Below are 15324 nucleotides of genomic sequence, written 5' to 3'. Positions count from 1 at the left end.
ATATTAATGTGGGTTCTTGGAAAAAATATTCTTTTTTTTTAATTCATTAGAGATCCAATAGGCCGAAATAACACTGTGAGCTACACAATGATATAACTCTTTCATTAGATCATCAAATTGGTTAAAACAACTATTGATCGTGAGTACTGAAATTTAAGACTTTTTGCTACTCACATAAGCAAAAAGATCAACCAGACTATCACATGATTAATTAATAAATTTAAACGAGCAAAATCGTGACTATAGCAAGTGCCAACTGTCAGGAAAATTAAAACCTTAATTGATATCCTACACACACCTTATGGTTATAAAATAATTAGATATGTTTTCATGTGGAGATGCAATAATGAGCAAGAAAAGTAAATATAACACTTTCACATAATATATGTATATATCTCTTTTAGTGCCATAAGAGAATCAACATTGCCTTGTTATTTTTGTACAGATGTGAGAGATTGCTTTGGTGACATCATATGAAATTTGGATTTGGTTCAACACTGGGGACCAAGAACATTTGCATATTGTAATTATTTAATTATATGATTTTATTACAACATAAAATTTGATCCTAAACGCTAAAAAGAAATGAAACCCTTGTATTAATATAGAGTTTTTGGTCATAATATATACAGTCTTGAATTGTTTTGGTCAATAATGTTCCCATTCAGTGGATTTGATTGGTCTTAAGCAAGTAAATTAAAGAGCAACCTATCAAAGATTTGGTTGGATTCTTGTTTTAATTATATTATAATCTCCAATGAATAAAGGTAGTACAAATTGGTAGGTCTATATTTGCTCAACTTGCGTAATATATGAATCTTTTGAATATTGCTTAATCGGAAATTATATTCTCCTTTGTATTGTATTTTCATTGCTTTTTGAAAGTATTTTCTTTTATATTGTAAGCACACAAGGTATCTTTCCCTCAAAGACAAAAAAAAAAAAAAAAATATTCATTTCCACCTTCATTTACTTATTTTTATTATGATATTCGTGAACAATTAATTAAATTTTCTTAATCTATATACAATTAATTACGGAATGCTCATGTGAAACAAATCTAATTATAAGATTAATCTATATATCTAATTAAGATTTTCAGGTGATAGACAATGACACGTTCACTCTTCAATTAACATTCGAGGGAGAAAAGCAAGCAACTATGAACATATGAATCCAAGAGGGACCCTTAACAAAAGCAGTTAGTGTATATATATTGCAGCTTATCATATATTGATGGTAATGGTTTCTAAAGCTGCCTTTTGGGTGGTTATTATAGTTTTCTATTGATTTTTTGGCAACTAGAAATTGCTGACAATTGGTAGAGAAAACACAGGTGGCCATCTTCCCAGAAAACAAAGATTTTGTTTTTATGATGCAGATGAAATATGCACTCAAGGATGCGTTTTGCTTTATGATTTTTTGTGTTCCTAGTGCAACTTGATTATGACTCTTGTAAAGGTGTATATAAAGCTAAATTGCAAGTTGGATAACTCCTTGAAAACGATATTCGCTTAAGCAGTATCACTGATTATTTAATTTTGTGTTTATGTTTTAAAAAAATTATATAAATATATATTAGCACGTGAGCTTTTTTCATTTGGTATATCCAAGTGAAAGGAACTTAAATATTTCTTCTAACTTACAGTAGTTTCCTATTTTGGGTCAGGTTTCGTGTATTGGGTATTAGGGGGTTTAGGCCCGTCCCAAAAGGAAGGTCCAATGGCCCAATTAACTTGGGTTGTCTGTAGGCAATCGGCGGTTTTTGTAATCTAAATTCGATCCATTTCAAATTGACAAGTGTTTAAACAGATACAGAAAATCTGATTTGATTTTGATCAGTTTGGATTTGATAAAAGGTATCGGCATTTCTTTCCTGTAATTACGTATCGGGCGATAGAATTTTTCACTTTGCTACTGCAATTTTTTTTTATGATGGATTCATCAGAGAATACATCAATGGAGAATAGTGGCAATGGCGTATTGCCAACACAAGCCAACGATACTGATACGATAGAAGCAGTAGATCATGATCCGAAACAGAATCTAATCCAGGTTATTAATTCCATTCAAAGGACGCTTGCCTTCCTCCACCACCTTTATCTGACCGTCTCCACCTTCAATGCCGCCTCCCAGCTCCCTCTCCTCCGACGCCTGTACTTTTTTTTTTTTTCAATTTTTTGTTTTTGTAATGCACAATCCTCGATTAGGATTTGTTTGGTGATCATTTAATTTATGAAATTAATGTGTTCTTTTGCAGCAATGTTCTTGTTATGGAGTTGGATAATTTGATTAAATTGTCTGACAAATTGAACATTCAAGTCCCTACAGAGGTCCTCAGGTGAGTTTTTCCTTTTCTTTTAAACAAAAATTAGAACAGAAATCAGTCTAGCTTGGCTTGTCTGGATTCTACTATTAAGTTGAATGATTTGTACTTAGCTACATTGACGATGGAAAGAATCCAGATGATTTCACTCGAGATGTTATAAACAACTGCATTTCCACAAATCAAGCTACTAAAGGCCAAGCTGATGCCTTCAAGGTTCGTCTTATCCAATATTTTGTGATGGTTTTCTTTATGATATGTGTTTATATTTATAAGTCTTATTCATGTTATAGAGTTTACGTAGTCATCTTCTGGAGGAACTTGAGCAGGCTTTTCCAGAAGAAGTTGAACATTATAGGGAGATCCGTGCAATTTCTGCTGCTGTAAGTTATAATTTCTCCATGGAATTTGCCCATTTCTTTTTATTGTCAAAATCTAAATTCTACTATTATTCGTCTCCTTCAACCTGAACACAGTTTTCTGTTCACTTCATCTTTGGCCTCGCTTTATTGCGGTTATTCATATTCTGTGTGTAAACTTGTTACGGGATTGTCTAGATTCAAATTAGCTGTGCAAGCATCCGTTAGGATAGGTAGTGATTTGAATTCGATGTGGTAAAATTTTTTTTATTTTTTTTGATTCCAACACATCTTTAACGCCTACACTATATACTATCATATATAATACGACAAAAATTATAGTTATTGATTCATATTTCTGTTGATTTTAGTATTTAGTGGCTTTTTTTTTTTTTTGTTAAACAGTAACTTCCATTTTCTATGATTTTGGCTGATATCAATCTTCTCCATTTACTTTGCTGGTTTCAAGATATTGATCTCTTCATGTCAGTTTTGGTGACTGGATTATTTGCAGGTTGGAATATTTTGTGTAGGTTATACAGCTAATTTGGGTTTTAAATAATAGTATCAAGGCCTTCCTTTCGAAGATATCTATTTTCATACAAGATATTGCAGTGTATATATTAACTTCGTCAATTTTAATTAAGCATGGAGTTGGCATGCATAGACCTTGTACCTTACGTGTGAATCAAGTTAAAGGTGTCTGAAGATTTAAATTTTAAAGCTCTTCATCTCACCTCTGCAGGAATCAAAACAGCTTGCTGAAGCACAAAGTTCATTACCGAATGGGGATGTAAAGGTTAACAGTGAACTTTAAAGGCCACTTTGTTTATGAATCAGGTTTTTTCATTTCTTTTTTGCTCTCTGCACACTCTAAATTTTATTGCCCTATAAAATTAGGGACAGCAACATGAGCAATATTATTGATATGATATAGCAACGTTTTTTCGATTAAGTAAGCAAGCTGGTATAGCAACATTGACAGTTTAGGTCTGTCAGTTGATACTAACGACAAATAATTCCATCCAAATTTATGTGATCTTTATTTTGAAGTTGAAAATTGTCACAAAATATGTACATATATTGAAGTTTTTTTGTTTTTTCATTTCATTCATTAAATTTAAGCAATAATTGTGTTGCTCAAGACAAGAACTCCCACCATTGTGAACTACAGGTTGACTCATCAAGAAGATAATTTGACGCAAAACGATGCCAGTCAGATGAGGTCATGGAACCATCTTTGCTTTCAGTCAGATGGTTTAAAATCTTAGTTCCTTCCCTACTGCAGCCAATATTTCTGCTGTCCTGATTGCTTGAAAGAGTCTCTTCTTTGCTTGAACGAGTCTCTTCTTTGCTTGAAATAGTCTCTTCTTTGCAGCTACATCCTGCAAATAGCTGGCCAAGCTTTTCTTTGGAATCTGAGCTGGGTCCCCTGTTCTCAGGTCTCTGTTCCTTGCAACTTTCAGTTTGTTCCAACCCACAAATTTTGTTTTCCTGTTGCCTTGCTTGAACGTTCTTTAGTTTCTTTAGCTGTTCAAAACTAACACTCTTGTTAGTGTCAGAAATGAAGTGAAAAACAGTATCTTTACTCGTATGAATGTCTAGTTAGACTGAGTATATGGTTTTTGGTACCTGGATGAGCAATGACTGATTCTCTCTTTTCAAAGACTCCAAGCGTGAAGCAAGAGCATCATGACTTGCTTTGAGCCTATTGTACTCTCTCTCAACTTGCTTAGTTTTCAATCTAGCCCTTCTATTCTGAAACCAGATGGATACCTGTCTAGGCTGTAGCCCAAGCTCATTAGCAAGCTGCTGTTTTATTTGTGCCTCTGGTCTTGATTCTGCCTCAAACATGAATTCCAGGAATTTAATTTGCTCATCACTGAACCTTCTTCTGTTTGCATTACCTGATGTAGGTTGCATGCTCCTATCCATCTTTCTGTTCTGCAGATTTTGTTTGGAGTTTAACTGTGAATAAATAGTCTGCCAAGTGAATTGCGTATCTCATAACTTTTTGTATGGGGGGGAGAGAGAGAACAAATCCTTTGTACATTCTTTAAGGAGACACCTGTTCGTCTCATGTTTATACAGATTTCACCATCGCAGACTTTGTAAATTGTCCTAAACGCCCTTCTTTGTCATACATCTGCACTTTGTGCTGTGCGATTTTGAGTAATCCTTTCTAATGCATTGATCCTTCAAACAGTGGTATACGTAGCTACTATGTTTCATATATTCAGAATTTTAGAGCAACAAAAAGTTAAAGGTGATAACGAAAGCCTTTTCCAATGGAAAAAACATTTCACGGAAAGGTTGTCTTAGGTTGCCACGTTGATTCAAAGTGATTTCTTTTGATAATGGCAACTTGGGATCAAAATGCATCGAGACAAAATTTGAGAGCAAAAGCTATCCTTGAATGACTAATGATTTGAGGCCACACCTATATATTGTCAAAGAAATGGTCCCACTTAGATGATCTCCTTCCTTTGGATACTTGTGGGTTTTGGCTTTCTCCAATCAACGTGGCAACAAAATTGTGGATTTATCAGTAAGATATTGTGTTTAGGACACGTGAAGGTAAACATTGTAACTTGCTGGCTTAATGTTTGACAAATGGTGCTTCAAGGCGATTCTTAAAGATTCGATGTTTCTCACTTTGAGACTTTAGGTCTCTCTCGACGATATTTAGGTTCATTCTTACTTCTTTTATCTTTGTACCGAAATAGAAATCTGATAAGCCCATCCCATGAAGCGTAAATCTGGCGTTAAGGTGAAGGTTATGAGATTTAGGTCCCTTGTTTCGTATAGTTTTTATTCAAAATGCTAGTATTAGTTATTAAAATAACTAATTCACCGAATAGACTTTAAAAAAATTTCAGATTTAATTTGTAAGTCTATTTAAATTGTAGAAATGCAACCACATTATTGAACCATAATATTTCTGGAAAAAAAATATGATATGAATATTTTTTAGTGCTGGTGGGGTTTGAATCTCTCTCTCTCTCTCTTTTTTTTTTTTTTTTTTTTTTTTTTTTTTTTTTTGTGACCCCTGTGTGCAGTTTTAACCTAAAGAATCAATAATATTTTTTTTTGGAAAGGAGAGAATCAAGATTTATTTGAATCCAATGGTCGATTTCTCTCTATTTATAGATTGACCAATTCATACCACAGTTTAAAACAAAATATTGAGATAAAAATAAAAGTAAAAATTGGTTTTATTTATCTTTGAGGGCGGATTCACGGCGAGGACAAGATAATTATTTTTCCACTCATTGTTAATTTTGTATTTTATTGAATTATTAATTGTCTCTTTTGTCCTTTATTTAGTTAGGTTTGGACCAGGAAATATCTTAGTTCGATATTGCTTAGTCACCTTAGTAATGACCTGCAGTAATTCAGTCCAATAATACAAGTGGACCGAAGACGAAATCCCAAATAATTTGGGCCGCAGTCAACAAAGAAGCCTCTTAATATTAAACTATGAAGCCTGAAATTTGGGCCCGGTTCTCTACGTTTTTTAGTCGGCTTACACTAAGCATTGCTATAAGATTAAAACTCACTAATTAATTACATGGCTTTGCACCTTTATATGCTTTTATTTAGTCAATATGTGAATTCCAATTCTGAAGTTGACGCTTGAAGAGTAAAGATAACGTTATAATTTTTTGGATTGAAGGGTAGAGATAAATGATTGAATTACAAATTAGAATCTCCTAAAGAGAAATTAGTGCTTAATTGATTTAAAGCAACTTTTAGTGAATTGGCTTTACAGCTCTATATGCCTGATGATTAGCTTTTTACAGGATTAAAGAAGTCAACGAACTATAGCACTTGGAAAATGGACCGCATGATTGAAATGAAGAAAAAAAGAGTGTTAACTGATCCATCCTACAAGCAAAGGAATGGTATGGATGACATTTTGTCCTTAAAATTATTCAAAAGATTGGATTTTTTTTTTTTTTTTTAATTCTGTATTTATTATTTTTATTAATGATGAAATAAGAGTGCAATGGAAGGGAAGAATTTAATAAGATAGCATTGATTTAGAGTTGCAGGTTTACTTAATTAATAGATGTTGTAATTAAGAATCTTCAACAGAGGCAGAAATGTATTGTAATTTAATGGTAGGAAAACGAAAATCAATGTGTCGGGACATGAAGTTTCAAACCTCAAAAAAGAAACACGTAGGACTTTGGTTCCATTTTCTACGTTGTGTAGCGGCCAAAGAATCTTCTTTGCTCAATCAAAGACTAGTTTGGTTGTTGGGTTGGCCGAAAAGTTTTTGCAGTAAAAGCCTACTTGCCTTTTCACTTTTCAACTACTCTTCCACCTTCTTCTTTCTTTTTCTAATCTAATTTTCAACTCTCAGCACCAGATATGGATCCTAATTCATTTTCCTTTTCCTTTTCCTTTTTCTAATCTAACCCCACTTCCAATTCATCCTTTGTCACATTAAAGCAGTGTGATTTGTTGCAGATAGTGGTAATTAATTTGTTTTTGCAGAAAAAGAGGAGACAATGCCGTTAATATTTGTGGCAGGAATCGGGAAAGAACAATATCTAGGTCAAGTTTGGAGCCTGCCTACTTCAGGGATTAGGTCAATCACCATGAGTTTAGGGCTTCCTTTTCTTCTCTAAAAAAGAAAGATAATTAGTTAACGATTTCATATTTTCATTAGAAGAGATTGGAGTCAAATTGGTGACGATGTTAACAGGTCTGCAATTGACATCGATTTTTCAAAATGAAAAAACAAATTAATTTTTAGTTTTTTGGAATTAACAAACCCATTAAACAAAACCAGAAGCAGCACCAAGAAGAACCAAATTATAAAGATATGAGCAAATTTGAAATCTGAATTAAAAGATTATTTTGAACTTGAATCCCCAAAAGCAACAAGCTAGCTAAGGTGCTACTATTTCCAAAGCTTGTTGCAAGAATTAATAAGAGTAGGTCAAACAGTTGAAAGAAACATAAAAATTGAATAAGAAAATCAAGATTCAAATTCATAATGACCTAAGCAAGAGCCCAACATGTGCTTATATTTATTGTGATGCAACTTTTAACATGTGAGAGGTCACATTCTATTGAAACAACATCTATTTTTCATTTATTTTGATTCACAGGTTTTTAAATTTCAATTCCCTCAAATAAATTTTCATATTGGAGAAAACAAGGAAATTAATTAATGTGGAAGGAGAGGACCATGTGTGATGGATGGAGCCAATAGCAGCTGAATTTGAAGCAGTAAACTGACCACTGATCTTTTCTGTCTATCTGTCTTTCTCTTTCTCTGTGTCTGTCTTTGTCTCAAACAACCCGCAAGCTTAGAAATAAGTGGTGAAAATTTTGGCCTCCACGAGGCTTTCCCTTTCCATGTTATTTTATCTTTCCTTTGCCAAAAATAAATAAATAAAAATATCTTTTTCCAATACATGTAGCTAGGCCGGTGAATTAGCTCAACTAATCCCACGACTCATTTTTGGCTGGCATAAGTGTTTATTCAATTATATATTAATCTCATTTTCATCACTCTTAATTGAAAAAAAATGCAGTTAAAGTTAACAATAGTGACATGGGTTAGTTACGATTAAGACAAATATCTCTGCACGCACTTGTAAATTTTATCAGCAACTGCTTATATAATTAGCAATGAACCTCGTTAATTACTGCACTGTCATATACAATAAAATTTATGCTGATGGTGTGATTAGGTAATGATGAGAAAATTAAAGCAGACATGGGATTTGGTTTCAACGTGTAAAGAGGAAAGAAGAAAGTGAGGAGGCTAAATACTGTATGTAAGTGTGTTTGTATCTTGCATGGAACTGAAGGAAGAGAGAGATGAAAGTGATATGGTAATTGAAAGAGGGAGAGAAAAATAAGGGGGGTGAATTGAATGTCATTTTTTATGGAACCCAAGGACCAGATGTAGGGTCAGGGGGGTCTGCTACTTTTATTGCTTTGTTTGTCTTTTTCACTCTTTATCTCTCCTCCTCCTAGCCTTTTTATCTCTTTGTTTTGCTTGCTCTTTTCTCATTCATTTGTCTCTCCCTCTCTTCCAAAATCAAAATCGGTTTTGGTTTTTAAGTTCTTCTGTCAATTGGGTTCTGAAGAAGCTGTATATCTTTTGAGGGGAATGTTGTCTGGCTCGAGGCCACTAACTAGATCTACAAGTTTATCTCAATTGATTTTCTTTTTCAAATTGTTGAGGTATCACTGATGATCATGTGTTAGTGACGTCGGACCAGGCTTCATTCCCCCCAATTGTTGCTTTCTTCCTTTCAAACTGTTCATCTTTACAACCTTGAAGGTTCTTGATCTTAAAAAGGTGAGTTTTCTTTTGTATATACTTATGTCTGGTTTTTCCTTTTTCTTTTTTTTTTTTTGTTTGAATTGATTTCGGAATGATTAATACACATGGGTTTTTTAGTCATATGAAAATTTAAGGTTGTTGGGCTAGAGCAGATTGGTGTAATGATGAAAGATTTTGACTGCTTTTTTTTTTTTTTTTAATCTTCCTCTCCTTTTCTGACTGAAAGAGGGAAAGGATCATCATTACAACTTATTTTTTATCCCTAAATTTCATGGATTGTGGTTTTTTGTTTCTCTGTCAGCCTATACAACTCTTTAAGCTTCATCATTGAACTGATCTTTTTCATGATGGCTTCAAGAATCTTCTCTGTCCGTTTCTGCTCCTTCTTGATCTACACTTTAATTGGCCTTTTCTTCTTCTTTTCTTTTTCCAACTCCTAACACCACTGTTTCTAGGGTTTCCTGCTTCAATATACAGTTTCCTAATTAGACTAATAGTAACTCAAAAGGCCAAAAATGGTTATAGATGTGTTTTAATATTAGAGCCATGACAACCTAAACTGATATGTTCTTGGCTTTAATCTTGTTTCTATAAGAACACTTTCCATTAGATTCTCTAACAGTAAATACTACTACTGTAGTATCATCTATATATCAAAGAAGAAGAGCAAACCAAGAAACTATAATGAAAAAAAAAAAAAGTTAAATAGAAACCCATACTGAACAAGCCAGGGCCATGCCAATGCCTGTTTAATTATACAGTTGCCTGTGTCTGTTTCTGCCTTCTCTCACTCATTCTGTCATCAATTTCTGAGTCTGAACCATATGGAACACTGAAAGCCTTTAATGGTCTGACTCTCTCTCTCTCTCTCTCTCTCATTATTTACTATTGTACAGTTTAGTCAACATCAGCATTGACGCCATGGATTCCTGACCTGTGATTAATGTGCACTATCATTTCTCTATTATTTGGCACAGTCATATCTTATGTTAGACCCAGTTTTTGTATTTTGTATTTTCAAGAACTTATTTAGATTCTATACTCAAATTCTGTCAGCTTAAGTGGTGGAAGTTGGAATGCAACCCTTCTCCTATTTCACTATCAAAACAAACACATTTACTTCACCTCCTCAACTCTAAAGCTTAATTAGTTCTCAGCGTCTAACTGTTTCCCACCTATACTCTTCTTGGTCATCTTCCAGCTTTTTTTTGTGTTGCCCTTATTCCTCTGCCCTAACAGTCTAGCTCATAAATTAACCAGAAGAAAGTAGAAAGTATAAACTGAGCATGGCCCCTCCTCCACCTCCTTCTCTTGCTTCATAAGGCAATCCCCTTTACACCTCCACCACCTCCATCTCTTGCTTCATAAGGCAATCCTTTTTACGCCTCCTTTCCCCAAGCACCCTCTCTCCCCCTCTCTAAAAGGAAAAAATGTAAAACCAAAAAGGAAAAGCAAAAAGAAAAAGAAAGAGAGATTACACTTTGTTTGCTACTTTACTTGAATTATTGACCTAACTTTTAACAAGTCAATGCATCAGCTTTTCGCATCGACCAAAAATGTCCCAAAAGTTAGAAATAGGATCAAATGTACCTTTTTTTTTTCAAAACAATATTATGAACTCCATAGTAGTCTAGCTGCTTGTAATAGAACAAGCTAGCTTATAGTAAAAACACTGCTTGTGATAGATAGATATATAGGAGATGAGTAGATCCTTGTCACTTTGGTGCTCCAAAAGAAATCAATACAGGAAAAAATTAGAAATAATGCTTCTATCTATACATGGAGAGATAGGGACAAAATAAGCTTTACTGGCCTTGGATGCCTACACATATTTATAATCCATCACATACACACTCTTAAGAAATAAAGAAAGGGTATATATGCTGGTTGATAACAATTTAATTTTTCCTTTTTGATAGAAAAAGCACATAGGAATGATTTTTTTATATTTCTAGTAAGGAAGTATCTGAATATCTTACCAACTCCAAGAAAATACAACTCAGGCAAAGTCAATTGAAATTGGACAAATCAAGAAAGTTAAACACAACAGTTGAATAGAGAAAATCAAAACACTAATTACAACTACCGAAATGCACTTACTGTACAATTAAAATTATGTATATATGCCTTGTAGTGAACTGCAAAATGGACAAAATAAAAATTTTAAACTGTTAATTAAGTTAAAGAATCATCATGAGCTCATGCATTGCTTTCTTTAGCTAGTGCATTACATCTCTGGACTCCACAATCTCCATGAGTAGCATATTCCTTTATTGCTCAGTTTGTTTGCTAGCTTTGTAATACTTTGCTTGTGGCTTATTCGCTAGCATATTAAGGTTAAGCTGCATAAAATCTCATTAGAAAAATTTAACTGTTTTCTAGATTGAAATGGCAAAAAAAAAAAAAAAAAAAAAAAAAAAAAAAAAAAAAAAAAAAAACTAAAAGTCAGCAAGTCTGATTAGAGTGGGGATATTTATACAGAAGAAGAAGAAGAAGAAGAAGAAGAAGAAGAAGAAGAAGAAGATATTAGCATATACACAATAATTTTTTTTTCTTACAGTTTTGTTTTATGAACTGTTTCCTGCTCAGCAGTTGTTTTTCGTAAATAGTAGTCCTGCAAGAACAGGCATAAAAAACTTTGAAGTAGGGGAGTAAAGAACGAGTGAATTGTGAATAATTTTTCTAAATTAATTAATTTGGAGTCAGTGATCATCGGGCTCCAGCCAAGGCCCATCTCTTCAAAATATTGGACCACTCACACAACAAAGGCCCACCTCAAGGCTGTATATGTATAAGGTTGCGGCTGTATTTGGAATTTTTTGGGCTTGATTTGTGTGCTGTCTTTTGTGTCTTCAAAGCCCATTAACGTAAATAATCTGTTTCTATTTGTTTCTAATTTTTTTCTCTCCTCTCCCCCACTTTTTTTTTTTTATTCAATTTGTTCTGAATTCTTTTTAAAAATTTTTCTAAAAAAAAAATCATCTTGTGCTGGTATTATTGTTTCATTAATTAAAAACTACTGTATATATTTAATTCATCTCCTACGTTATAAAATGTTCTTCATTTGTATTAGAACCGTACGTATATAAAATATTAAGATTTGGTTTTAACAAATTCACTAAATAATTTAAATTTCATCACCCAAACTAAATTACCGTGATGTACTTCGAAATTTTCAAGTGATAAATAGTATTTCATTCGTCCCATTTTGTTTGCATGGTTTGACAAAACACACATATTAAGAATTTAGTCAATAAAAGCTATTTTATCCTTAACTTATTAAAAAAATTAATAAAAGTCTTTCATTTAATGAAGAATCATAAAGGTTATAATACGAAAAATAATTATTTATATGTCTAAATTTAGAAAGCTTGCAAACATTTTGAGACAGTCAAAAAAATAATAACAAGCAAACAAAATGTTACGGAGGAAGTAGATAATCTTGAATATATTTTGTTAGAAACAAATGGGTTGTGACTTTCATCAAACCACCGTGATTGCATACATTTTGCCCATGCTATGCAACCTTTAGAAGCAGCACGGTGCTATGGACGCCATCATTAACAACGAGGCCACCGCACCGCACCACCAACATTTGTCATTTAGAGTGTGTATATATATAGGAATGGATAATGTATAATAGCTCAAGAACATTTAATGAATCAGATAAATTATATGTATTTTTGCAAATTTTCTGACTTGTACATAAATATAAATGTCATCTTGCTCTTCAATTTTTTACTGAATCTCTATTCCGAGACGGTGACCGACACTCGATTCGATTCAATTTAACTCCGGCAGAATTATGTAAAGTCAATTTTTTACTGAATCTCTATTCCGAGACGGTGACCGACACTCGATTCAATTTAACTCCGACGGAATTATGTAAAGTGTAAACAAGTGACGATCACTTTCACATGCACTCCAACAGTATTCTTAGTCCCATCAGCATTGCACAGTTCAACCACTTATTATAATGTATTGACGAGTTCCACAAAAATAAAAAGCTGAACTTTGATTTTACAAGAAGGAATATAAATTCAAAAAATGAGCAATTTTTGCGTAAGATTGATGCCAGCCTAGGCTCTAAAACGCTTGATAATACTATAAATATAACTGTAGGAAAATGAGACCATTGCTTGTCCCTATCCACCAGCAAAGCCACATTGTTGATAAATAGAAGCAAATTATCAATTGTCATGGTTGTTCATGCATTTACAGCTGCTTTAACGCCATGTCTGAACCTGCCATAGAAAGGTCAAAGCTTTTTAAGAACCAGAGCTAGTATAAATTGCGCCCGTTAAACAGTATTAAGCATATGTCTGACACTTGCCATTAATCATAAATTTCTTCTTGTTTCAAAATATGTCATATAGAAAATAAACTTTGTTCACTAATTAACGAGTATAATTAGTATTTAGTGATGTCAGTACCTAGCTAGTAGTAGTGCTTTTAATGCGAATTGTCGGTTGATCCAAGTCAATATAACTAAGGCAATTTTTCACACACAGCTTACACAAATCATCAAAATGAAAGCGGAAAGCTTGTCAATCTTAATCTTAGCAATCTCTGCTTCTCTCTTCATTTCAGCAATTGGAGATCCATTGTACAGAGGAAGATGGAAGTTGTTGAAGAGAAGCATTGGGATTTCCTCAATGCACATGCAATTGGTACCCAACGATAAGATAATTACCTTCGATAGAACAGATTTTGGACCATCCAATCTTTCTCTACCAGAAGGGAAATGCATTAGCGAGTCACAAAACAATGATTGCTTTGCCCATTCTGTTGAGTTTGATCCCCTCAACCGAAATGTTCGACCACTCACTATACTCACCGACACATGGTGCTCTTCAGGATCATTGTCTCCGGACGGTACATTAATGCAGAGCGGTGGATATGGACTTGGGGAAAGGGTAGTTAGGACGTTTAAGCCGTGTGCTGACTGCGACTGGGTGGAGGATCCAAATGGTCTAATTTCACCTCGATGGTATGCTTCAAATCAAGTTTTACCAGATGGGAAAATTATTGTTGTTGGAGGGAGATATCAGTTTAATTATGAATTTATCCCTAAAAGCTCTATTAATGATCAAAAACTTTACCAGCTTCCATTTCTGAAAGAAACTAGATATTCTCCTTTGATTCCAAATAATTTGTACCCTTTCTTACATCTCTCTCCTGATGGAAATCTCTTCATTTTTGCCAATGACAGAGCAATTTTACTAGATTATGTCAATAACAAAGTAGTCAAAAACTACCCTGTAATGCCTGGAGGCATTTCGCGCAACTATCCAAGCACTGGCTCTTCAGTTCTGCTTCCTTTGGTACTCCATAACAATTTTAGCAGCAGCCCAAATGCAGAAGTTGTTATCTGCGGAGGTACATTGCCAGATTCAAATGAGCAGACCAATGCAGGGATTTATATTGCTGCTTCAAAATCCTGCGGTCGGATAGCGATAAACAAAGAGAATCCCGTTTGGGAAATGGAGGAAATGCCTGTTAGAAGAGTAATGGGTGACATGATAATGTTACCAACAGGCGATGTGCTTATCATTAACGGTGCTGCTAATGGAACCGCCGGCTGGAATGCTGCAAGAGAACCTGTTCTAAATCCTGTGCTTTACAGACCCAATATTCCTACAAATAGGTTTGAGCTAATGAGTCCATCTCCAATTCCACGTCTCTATCATTCTGCTGCTCATTTGCTGTCAGATGGTCGTGTTTTGGTCGGAGGCAGTAATCCTAATAGAAATTACAATTTCACTGCAATTTATCCAACAGAGTTAAGCCTGGAAGCATTTTATCCTCCATATCTCAGCCCAAATACTTCCAGGCCAGCAATTACTGAGATAAATCCAGAGGCAAATCTTAGATACAAGCAGAAATTTACTATGGGTTTTGAGTCAAAGACTGAAAAGATGGTTAATTTACAGAAAATTTATGTGACGATGGTGGCTCCATCCTTCACTACCCATTCTTTTGCTATGAACCAGAGGTTGTTGGTTCTGGCTTTGGACAATAATGGTGTACAGAAGGTGGGCACCGGAAAATATTCTGTTCAGGTGAATACTCCGGTAACCGGCGCACTAGCACCACCGGGATACTATCAGTTGTTTGTGGTCCATGAAGGTGTTCCAAGTAGAGGCATGTGGGTCCATATCAAGTAGGGGGGTAGTTGATTGCCTTGAATTTAGAATTTATGAGTATGGTGTTGATAATTTGATTTCATGCATGAGATTCCTGTAATGGTCTCTTACTTATGAACATGAATATTGAATTGTTAATGACAAGCTACAGTTGAAATGTGAAATGGATTTGACAGATTA

General features: G+C 34.1%; 2 protein-coding genes, 1 long non-coding RNA gene and 1 other non-coding gene across 5 annotated transcripts; 3 read left to right on the top strand and 1 right to left on the bottom strand.

The window, feature by feature from the left end:
• Positions 1–1799: 1799 nt before the first annotated feature.
• Positions 1800–6733, top strand: LOC105645582 (mediator of RNA polymerase II transcription subunit 10b). Of its 2 annotated transcripts, none has more exons than XM_089720023.1 (6): positions 1800–2156; positions 2261–2341; positions 2440–2542; positions 2620–2709; positions 3431–3525; positions 3860–4316. In XM_089720023.1, exons 1-5 carry the CDS (start codon positions 1933–1935, stop codon positions 3500–3502), a joined length of 570 nt encoding a protein of 189 aa, XP_089576149.1. In that variant the 5' UTR covers positions 1800–1932; the 3' UTR covers positions 3503–3525; positions 3860–4316. The 2 variants fall into 2 exon arrangements, with proteins under 2 accessions (XP_089576149.1, XP_020539516.1); XM_020683857.3 differs by lacking the exon at positions 3860–4316 and adding an exon at positions 6489–6733 and having other exon boundaries at positions 1801–2156.
• LOC105646019 (uncharacterized) lies at positions 3705–4914 on the bottom strand. The gene is made up of 2 exons (XM_012231789.4): positions 4318–4914; positions 3705–4215 (listed from the first exon to the last, which is right to left on the bottom strand). Exons 1-2 carry the CDS (start codon positions 4618–4620, stop codon positions 3826–3828), a joined length of 693 nt encoding a protein of 230 aa, XP_012087179.1. The 5' UTR covers positions 4621–4914; the 3' UTR covers positions 3705–3825.
• A 1563-nt stretch (positions 6734–8296) lies between the features above and the next one.
• Positions 8297–11894, top strand: LOC110010705 (uncharacterized). The gene is made up of 2 exons (XR_002285704.3): positions 8297–9013; positions 11480–11894. It is a non-coding gene; the product is annotated as an uncharacterized LOC110010705 (long non-coding RNA).
• A 1601-nt stretch (positions 11895–13495) lies between these two features.
• LOC105645583 (aldehyde oxidase GLOX1) lies at positions 13496–15324 on the top strand. Its single transcript, XR_016320556.1, has one exon. It is a non-coding gene; the product is annotated as an aldehyde oxidase GLOX1 (transcript).

The sequence above is a fragment of the Jatropha curcas genome, chromosome 4 (genome assembly GCF_041381405.1).
Source record: "Jatropha curcas cultivar XTBG-Jc1 chromosome 4, XTBG_Jcur_1.0, whole genome shotgun sequence".
Lineage (NCBI taxonomy): Eukaryota > Viridiplantae > Streptophyta > Magnoliopsida > Malpighiales > Euphorbiaceae > Jatropha > Jatropha curcas.
This window is presented reverse-complemented; position numbering and strand designations above follow the sequence as displayed.